At 51.3% G+C, this 9,596-nt stretch overlaps 1 protein-coding gene across 6 annotated transcripts; it reads right to left on the reverse strand.

Moving 5' to 3' along the window:
- Positions 1 to 3,619: 3,619 nt before the first annotated feature.
- Positions 3,620 to 7,406, reverse strand: ZBTB25 (zinc finger and BTB domain containing 25). 6 transcript variants are annotated; one of them, XM_032996392.2, is made up of 4 exons: positions 6,401 to 6,499; positions 6,127 to 6,328; positions 5,676 to 5,930; positions 3,620 to 5,216 (listed from the first exon to the last, which is right to left on the reverse strand). In XM_032996392.2, the coding sequence occupies exon 4, from the start codon at positions 5,150 to 5,152 to the stop codon at positions 4,091 to 4,093; it is 1,062 nt and encodes a 353-aa protein (XP_032852283.2). In that variant the 5' UTR covers positions 5,153 to 5,216; positions 5,676 to 5,930; positions 6,127 to 6,328; positions 6,401 to 6,499; the 3' UTR covers positions 3,620 to 4,090. The 6 variants fall into 6 exon arrangements, with proteins under 6 accessions (XP_032852283.2, XP_042655154.1, XP_032852281.2 ...); XM_042799220.1 differs by lacking the exons at positions 5,676 to 5,930; positions 6,127 to 6,328 and adding an exon at positions 7,178 to 7,406 and having other exon boundaries at positions 6,401 to 6,582; XM_032996390.2 differs by lacking the exons at positions 5,676 to 5,930; positions 6,127 to 6,328 and adding an exon at positions 6,664 to 7,171 and having other exon boundaries at positions 6,401 to 6,582.
- Positions 7,407 to 9,596: the final 2,190 nt, after the last annotated feature.

Raw genomic sequence — 9,596 nt, forward strand, 5'->3', positions numbered from 1 at the left:
AGTGATTTGACAGATGACATGTCAGCAAAGAGCCTGCCTGAATGGCTGGTGTAACCAGATGGCTGAAGACACATGTTGTGACCAGTCTGTGCAGAAGGTAAAATGAGCTGAAGGTTTTTTTTATCCTGTGTGGAGATGGGGCGAGCACAGCCCGGCCGCCAGCATCACCTCCTGGGCAGCTGGCAGGCGAGTGCTGGCGTTGCTCTCCCCCAGCCACCTAAAAATTCAGGGTGGAAGAGGTAAAAATCTGAACGTCTGCAGGTGAATGCTGAGAGGGGACGGGTTACCTTTCAAGCTTCCAAGGATGACTTGTGCAAGCAACAGGCATCCAAGTCTCACTCCTCTGGCACCAGTAATGCAGGAGAAGTTCAGCCTAATGCTTTCATTGCACAAGTGCTGCCAAGACAGCACTGCAGGTGGCGAAAATAAGTTTCTCAGTAAAATAACTAGACCCCATGCTGCAAGGAGGGGGATAAATGCCCTTTATTCCACACCCTTTGCTGCACGCTAAGCAGCCCGAGCAGCATGGCCCCTGTTGGACCTGGCCCGTTCAGCATCAGAGCACTAAAACTATTCCAAAACACCTATCTCAAAATTGTTTAGCATACTTTGGCCGTTGAGCCAGATAACCTACAGGCCAGCACCCAGATATATGTGAAAGTGATGGTAGCCACTGCAGCACTTACTGGCATTTCAGAGGTTAACTTGAGCTGACTGAGGAATCTGCTCATGCTACAGGGCTTTGGCACGGTCTGAGCCCCAATCTTCCCATTTTTTCATAAAACATGAGTAGCAGAGCCCACAGACAAGGCACCTCGATGCCTGTGCTTTGTTGGCTCTGCACCCTTGACGCTGGGATCCCTTCGCAGCACCAGGCAAAGCTCTGGGGATCCCCTGGAGCTTTTAGATTTCCAGCCTCCGAGTATCACCACCCTGGGGCTGTCTTTGCCTAAGCCCATGTGCATCTGCCAACCCATCGCAGATATCTGGAAGGTATCACCAGTATTGTTATCCTACACACTGTGACAAATCCTTTTATGTTTTCATTAAAAAAAAAAAAAACCAAAACACACAAATAATGAGTACTTGCCAAGCCCGGCTGTGCAAGTCAGGCAGATTTTCAAGCATATACCAGCATAAAGGTTAAGCACTTGGTAATTCAAGTGTCTTCTACATACAGTAGTAAAACCTCTTATGATGTATCCAGGAGCAGCTGCTGTCCTTGCTTAGCAGACGTAATGGCCTTCTAAAATTATTTTCTATTCATAAGACTTAGAGAGAATGATGTTTTTACTTAACGTAACTCGGAGCTGACAACCTCTGTCTCTCAGGCTTTTTCTACTGTTTTAATTGTAACAGCACTTCAATGCTTGCAGCAGAAAACTGCTGAAAATCCATTTCTTATATTGCAAATGATGCAAAAAAATGCCTTTCACAAATGTTTGATGTCACAGATGTTCAGTACCATAAAGCTTACCCTAAAAAGGGGTGTGACGACAAAAAAAAAAAATCACTTACAGTTGTAACTTTTCAAAGACATACTGAGCACGTGCTGATTTCAGTCTGATTTCAGCTCTACTGATGTATTTTCAGTCAGTACAACGGAGTCATTCCTACAACACAAACACACATCTAGCTGATAGTTCATAGTTTTTATTAAAGCTCCCTCTCAATGACCAAGAAGTGAACAAAAGAATCCTGCCCACAAACCTGAAGATGAGCAGCATGTCCCAGAGATGCCTTTGGCACTGCTGCTTGCTGTCCCCACCTTGCTGTCCCCAGTGCTGAGCCCTATTACCACTGCCCCGTTATCTTTGCAGAGACATCAAGGGCCGTTTGACTTTCATTATCAATTAGTTCAGGTGAGTTAGGCATCTAGCCGAAGTTCCAAGGTGCTCATCTACTGACCTAGTAGTCTGAAAACTCACTTTTAGCTCTTCTCTACAGCTATACCCAACCCAGCAGACACTCTTCTCTGTCCATAAATTAAATGTAGGAACCTGAGTGAAGCAAGCAGCACCCAGGAAAGCCAGCCCATTCGGTAAAGTGTTGCACACAAATAGGGAATGGCTATAAAATACCATTTGTTTGGTTTTGTTTTGTTTTGGTTTGGTTTTTTTTTTTTCTAACCATCATGTAGAAATAGAGGTCAGTGGAAGCCAGAGGCCATTTCCCCCAGTTGTAAGCAGTCTGTGCCGGATGTGATTTAGCTGATGCTATTAGGCTGCGAGAGACCCAGGCGGCTCTCTTCTAGGAAATGCTCCACGTGAATTGCTCCATGCTCGGATGCAGCATTTGCAGGCCTGGATGTCGGCAGGATTTTGTTTGTTTGCTTCTTTTAAAGAAAGGCTTTTTAAGCAGAGTTAAAAAGCATTCACACCAGAGCAGCTTTAATGGGTACACACAGTGAGAGGAGCACTCAGTCTAGCAGGCAAGCACACACCAAACCGCAGCGTGCTTTTTGTAACATCATCTGGGGAGGCTCAGAGGCTGTTTGTTTTTCCCCTTTGTCTTAAAACACAATTTGGCAGCCCTCAGTGGCCAATCCATCCCCTGGAGTGTGCAGCTCCCTGCCCAGGAGAAGCAGCAGCCGCCCTTAAAAAGACCTCAGATGGTCTTTTAATTCGGCAGCGATTTAATTGCAGCTCTTGCTCCAGGACAGTTTCAAAGAGAGCTCAAGGGTCCTGAGCACAAAGAACTTTGGAGCGGGCATTCTGACAATAAACTGTTCTCACCATTGTTCAGGCTCCCCCCTTCCGACGGCAATGACTCAACTCCCCCAGCACTGGCAGGGAGCCTCCAGCTTCTCAAAAACTGGGTAATGAGATTACGGGAGCAGCTCGCAAGGCTTTCGCTCTTCCCTGCAAAAGAAACTTCTGTGCTGTAAAAACTTTGTGTGCCTCTTTGGGGCCTTCTCATTAAGAGCATCTCTTGAGGGATGGGTTGGAGACCATCTGGTAGGAAGCCTGGGGTATCTCAGGTAAATAAGTACAGAAGGACAAAATACGAAGCCAAGAGGAACCCGTCTTGGATAAGTTCCTACTCTTCAGATATCAAGTAATGATAAATGAAAGGCAAAAAGTTTGTGTTTCACCATTTTATGGTGGCTCCACAAGCAGAGAAGAAATAACACATTATATGTTTGCTCTTAGCAAATACACAGATTGTAATATTTAAGCATGTGTTTGCTCCAAGCCGTTTATAGAAACAGAAATAATTTTCACTGAGAAAAATCCATGTGTGATATTTAATCCTGTAAAGGCTTTGGTTAGGATGTGCTTCTTCTCTGAGAGGAGAGGACACTTCTTTGCAGCATTCATTCCTCCTTGCAGAGAAGACAATCCAATAATGGGACATGGTCCTAGAGGAGCATCAGAATTTGTCTCTGCTCATGCAGTAGTGATTTGCAAGGGAAGAACAGGAATGAGGAAAAACGCATGCAAACCCCTTGAGTCTAAAAGTAAATTTAAAATATTCTACCGATGAGGACTCCAGGGCTTGTCAAAGTGAAGGGTGCCACCCCTACATCAACGCCACAAGTTCCCTTGAAAAGACCAGCCTTGTGGCTCCCACATGTATTTATGCAGAGATTTATTAACTGCAGTTATACAACACGAACTTCAGGATTCATCTCCTTGAGATATTTATTTTAATCAAAAACAAACTGTTTGAGAAACACAATACATATTTCCCTCTACACTTCCATCTAGTTTCAGAAGAGCAATTCTACAGGACACAAACAGTCCTAGGCACTGCACAGCGCATTAGACGATGCTTAAACCTCACACCTAGCAATATGGTCTTAACTTTAGTAAAGCGGAGCAGGAGTAAGTTTGCATTTACAAAAAATATAACTGAGTTACACAGAGGCTTCCAAGAAGGACTTAGATGGGAATTAGCTTGAGTTTTAAAGTTTTAGAAGTAAAAAAGCAAGCACACAAATCAAAGTATGCAGTTCTTCACAGTTATCTCAGAGGTGATGGGAATGGTGGTTGAAGAAAATCAGCTGCGGAGGGGGGCAGCCGCTTACTAGGTGGAAAATGCCACAATATCCAGACTTTCAGCATCTGAAGGCTACACAGGGGCAGAGCTACTCTACCAGGATCGTATCAACGCTTTCTTGGATGAGATCCGACTCCAGTATACATTCATCCAAGTGGTCTTGGGATAAGCCGGAGCTCTTCCCCACGCTCTCGCTGTCACAGTAGGGATGAAACCTGGGGGTGGTGGGGCTCTCCAGCCGCTGGCAGCGGCCGTATTTGTGCTGTTTCCCTCTGTGCGTGTACATGTGTTCGAGCAGCTGGCTCTTCCGGAAAAACGTGCGGCCGCAGATGGTGCAACTGATTTTTCTCTTTCTCGAGAAAGAAAAGTTACAGTTCAACTCCACCGGTTCGTGGTCCTTGGAGATGAGGGAGAGCTGGCCGATCTGCAGGGGCTCCAGGTCGCTGCAGCTCGGGTGCTCGTCGTCCTTGAGGAGGAAGGCGCCGAGCCGGTGGCCGTCCCCAGCCTCCCTGTCCTCAGCCAGAGGCTGCACCTCCCCCAGGTCGCTGCTCTCCAGGATGGAGGCCGGCACGCCGAACGGCAGCGAGCCCGAGACGTGGGTGTGCAAGTGCTGCCGCAGGCCCCCCCGGGAGTCAAAACGCTCCCCGCAGTAGTGACACAAGTGCACCCTGAGGCTGGCCTTCGCGAGGACGGGGCTTGCTACCTCCGGAGAAGGAGGGGTGCAGCTCTGGGACACCACGGGCTCCGAGTCGCACCTCTCCTGCTTTATGGAGACCGAGAGCTTCGGACGCTCTTCTGCCGGCTTGGCGAGAGCAGCGGGCTGAGCGGGCGGGCGAGCGACCTGCTGGTCCAGGGAGCTGTCGTCCAGGCCGATGGCCAGGGAGAGCTGCAGCTGCGGGTGCTCGCCCTGGGCAGCGGACCTGCCCCCCGCCTTGGGCAGGCTCTCCTTCGCTCCCAGGCGTTCCTTCGCCGGTTTGTGTGCGCTCGAGATCTGGATCCCGTACAGGTTTGACGACTGGACCGGCTCTGGGGAGAACACTTGGTTCATCTCGATCGCGATATGGGAGAGGTGGTCTGCGTGGAGAAAGCGGATGCCCTCCTCCAGTCGGCTCTGGCTGACGTTCTGCTTGGGTCCTTTCCCAGTGTACATGATATGCAACAAGTAACTGAATATGTCAGGCTGGATGTCTGTAGGCTGAATCTTTATGCATTCGCTGCAAGGAGACAGACGATTAAAAACATGCAGAGCTCCAGATTACAGTCCCCATCCACTACCTGCCTGTTCGTTCGCTGCGGGAGCGCGTGCGCTGCTGCCTGCCTCCCGCGTCACCAGCGGCGCTGCCCGCCTCGACCCGAAGTCCACGTGCCCTCTTAGCACAGCCAAGTGCCCGAGCGTGTATTGATCCCTGCGATTCCCACGACCACGCGCACAACCGCAGCCAGGGACGGGCTCAGCTCCCGCTCACCCCGCCACTCGCCCGCACAGCCGCACCGCAGCGGTGCCACGCGAGCCACGCATCACCGCCCTGTGCCACTCCAGTAACACCAGGCAAAGAGTATCTGTGTGCTTAAGCGATAAATCCAGCTGCCGCTACTGCGTAATCTTTATGAGCTCTGCACTTAAGTGTCAGTAAACAACATCTATCGGCAAGGAAGTTAACTGATGGTCTCACTTCGAGCTGAAGGGCTGCGTGGCCGATGGTCAACAATTATCTTGCAAAAGGTGCTGGGGGCCACGACCCTCAAAAAAGAAGGGGGATGGAGAAGGTTTTAATCGATTAAGAGCAGCAAGCACCAGGTCAGGGGTGAGATCAGACCTTGGCACTGCCATCGTTATACCTGCAGAACCACTCCTGACCCAGCCGGGTGAAGCATCTGAACAACAGCTTGAACTGATTATCTCCACCTTGGCCCTTATCTGCAAGAGTCTGAAGCGCAGCACTGTGATAAGGCTACGGCTGCTCGATTGCTTCAAGCCGGTGGATCCTGCCAGAAGGGACAGGCCCACCCAGCTGCCTACAAGCAACGCAAAGCAGCGGACACGCTGCGTGTGGCAGGAGGTACCTGGGTATCCCTGGGCTGCAACCTGTGAGGCTCTCGCTGCAGGAGCACTGCAGTACTTACACGTTTATTTTCTCTGGTCGCACGAGTGTCTCATCTCCGAAATGCGGGGCCTCGTGTTGGCGTGTGCTGACTAAGAGGGTGGCTTTAAAGGGCAGCACATTCCAGACTGGGAATGTTTAGAGAGCCAAGGGGTGTGCTGGGTTAGGAAAATAATCTCAGGCCATCTGACATCCCCCACTTACGCTCTTTTAGACTTTAATACCTTTAGAAAGGGGAAAAAGCAGAAAGTTGAGCAGAGCGGTTAACAAGTAGGAGGAGGGCTGTGCGTCCTTACCTTGTCTGATGAATAAATATCATCTTAAAATAGTTTGAAAAAGCAGCGAGCACCGCTCTGTGGGCTTTGAAGTAAACATCTCCAATGGCAACTGTGCAGTCGCACAGAAAGCCGAACTCCCGCTGCATGTTCAGCTGCTGGAGGAGGAGGACGCTGTGGCTGGCCGTGCCCATGGCGTGAGCCTGCGGGAGGGGGAACAAGACCTTCAGCGCGTTCCCGAAGAAATCCCAGAGCTCCCGAAGGCTCAGACGTGGGTTCCGCACCGCTGAAACGCGACGGGCCCCCCGCACGGCCTCGCAGGGCCTCTCCCCTCCTCCAGAGGGTCCCTGCACCCCGATTTCATGATTTCTCCTGCCGATTCCACCCAAACCCCCGTTCCACGAGCTTAAAACCTATCCGGGACTGTTGGCTGTGCCAGCGACAGGCGGAGCCGTTTCTCCTACAAATTAACCACTCTCCGGCGTGTATCGGGAGCAACTTTAAACCCCGGCTCGCGTTTTTGCGCGGACCCCGGCCCGTGTTTTCCTCCCGCCCCGCTCCCCCCGCGCTCAGGCCACGGCTCCGCGGCGGCGCAGGCCGCGCACACGGGGAGCCCTGGGCGGCCCCTGCGCAAATAAACGCCGATATTTGCTATTGTCTCGGCTGAGAATCGTTGCGCGGAGTGCCCGGGGGGGGGGGGGGGGGGTGTGTGTGAGCCCAGCCTCCCCGCGGAGCGTAACCAGAGCCCTCCCCGGCCCGGCCCCCCCGCGGCTCCTCCGCGCCCGCGCAGCCGCTTACCCGCGCGGAAGCGCAGCGCTGAGCGCGGCTCGGCACCGCCCGCCCCCGCTGCCAGCCCGCCGGATGGGGTGGGCGCTGCCCCCCCCCCCCCCCCCCCGCGCTTCCTGCCGCCGGGGCGGGGCGGGGCGGGGCCGGGCCGAACCGGGCCGAACCGGGCCGAACCGGGCCGAACCGGGCCGAACCGGGCCGCGCCGCCCCGCGCTTCGGCCGGGAAAAGTGACCGCGGGCCCTTGCGCGGTTGCTGCGCGGAGGCTGCGCGGTTGCTGCGCGGAGGCCGCGCGGCCCGGCGCTGGGGTGGGGGCGGCGCGCAGCCCCTGGGGGAGGGACCGTGTTCAGCCCCAGGGCTGCGGGACTTGGCTTCTTAAACCACCCTGTTACAGGGTGCCATCCGCGGAGCTCTTGGTGTAAATGTTTTTTGTTGTTGTTCTGTTTTTTTGTTTTGGTTTTTTTTTTGTTTTTTTTTTTTTTTTTAAAAAAAAAAAAAAAAACAGAAAAAAAACTGTGACAGGCACCTCCTCAGTCTGCCTGCCCATGAAAATGGACGTGAGGGTAACATCTGGCTTTTCCACCAATGTCTGCGGCCTAAGTGCTTTCTTTAACCACCGGTGAATCCTGTGGACACACCGTTTCTCTCTCAGGCCTCCTCCAATCTCATATTAATTTTTAAACCAGGGGTTATTTTGGGCGAGAGCAGCCGTGCTGGGCCAGGCCCGGCTGGGTGCAGCCAGAGGCTCCTCCTGGAGCATCGTCCGGAGCTGCAGCCGGCACTTTGGTGCTCAATGCAAGCTTTGAGGCATCTTTCCCGTGAATTTTATCAAATTGCTTTCTGAAGCTGCTTAGACTTCCAGTCCTCCTGCTGCCACCAGGTTAATTTGATGTCCCCAAGTTGTTTTTTGGCTGGAAAAGGCAGTGAAAATTGCTGTTTGTACGCTTCCGCCGTGTTTTTGGTGCAGTTTTCGAAATCTATCACGCCCACCTCCTCGGTGGTGTCTCTCCTGGCTCAGGGCCTCAGCAGAAGTTGTTCGGTGCCTTGGATCACCCCTCTTGGTTTTCTCTCAGCATTTGACACTTTGCAGTTCATTTTCCTATTGCATTCCCGTAATTGCAATTTTATTTTTTTTTTTTTATTGGGCTTTGCAAATAATGTCCTTGGTCCCCCAGAATCCAGTAGTTTATGGGGCTGTTTCCAGCGGTGCCTCGAGGCAGCCTGAGCCTCGGCAAAGGGTGGAGATGGGCCAAGAGAAAATGAAGTGTAGGCTCTGAAGCATTTTGCTGCACGCAGTGTTTGCTGCTTATCCCACTGACCAGCACAACTTTCTCTTTTCCACTGCTCTCTGTTTTATTTCTTCTATTTTAAATAAAAAAGCCCACAGGGGTCGAGGACCATCGTTCCCTCCTGTGTTTGCGCAGCGGCAGGGTTGAGGGTCAATGGAGCTATAATCCTGCTGCTCCTATAAATATCAGGAGCTGCTTTTCTTCCCCCAAAAGGTTGGCAGTAGGTGGCTCAAGGTTTTGTACTCTGGTCTGGGTTATTTAACATATTTATTAACCCGCATTCGGAGTGAGTTTCTATTTGCAGATGGCATGTTATTTATTTAAATGATTAATTATTTACATGTTATTGAGGTTGACTCTGGTCCAAAGAGGACTTTGAAGAGCTTCAGAGAAACTGGAGCCAAAATGATGGAAGCGATGATGTGAAATTAAAGTTGGTGTTTTGCTATAAAACACAAGCTATGATATCATACATCTCAGCAGATATAAAGCGATACAGCCGATGCTGATGGGTCAAAAAAGAGAGCAGGACATAATCACAGCTATATTCATGAGTGCTTCTGCTTGCTCTTCCTCTGTGGCCAGAAAACAATAATAAATTAAAAAAAAAAAAAATCAGAAAGGCAAGTGTGGCACTGAAAGAGTGGGGACTGTGAAAAAGGGGGACTGCCTCGTGCCCCATCTTACTGGAGGTGGCAGAAGCTCCCAGCGTGACATGTGGGAGGGCTGGGACGGAGCGAGAGGCTGAACAAGCCCCGCGTGGGCGTTCTTTAGTTCTGCTGCCCTGAGATGCGTAAGGAGCTGGAGAGAAAAAGACCCTTGAACCATGAGAAAAACAACTTTTCAGTCTGATTTGAAAACCACGACCGTGTCAGTGTATGGAGGCCATTTATTTAACTTCCTATAACACAGGAAAACCTATGAAGAAGTTGTACTGCGGGGGTCCCTCCATATTTTGCAGGGGCTGGTACCTTACAGCCACAGGTTTGGGGGTTTTTTCCCTTGGTGTTGCTACAGGCGTTGCAGCCCTGAGCCAAGGCTGTAGCATAGTGAGTGGGGAAACAAGGGGATTTTTTTTGAGACACATTTTGAAAGCTCCACTATTATTCCGTAGTGGTTAGAAAATCCCCAGGCAGACCCAGGA

The sequence above is a fragment of the Tyto alba genome, unplaced genomic scaffold (assembly GCF_018691265.1).
Source record: "Tyto alba isolate M040663 unplaced genomic scaffold, T.alba_DEE_v4.0 Super-Scaffold_29, whole genome shotgun sequence".
Taxonomy (NCBI): Eukaryota; Metazoa; Chordata; class Aves; order Strigiformes; family Tytonidae; genus Tyto; species Tyto alba.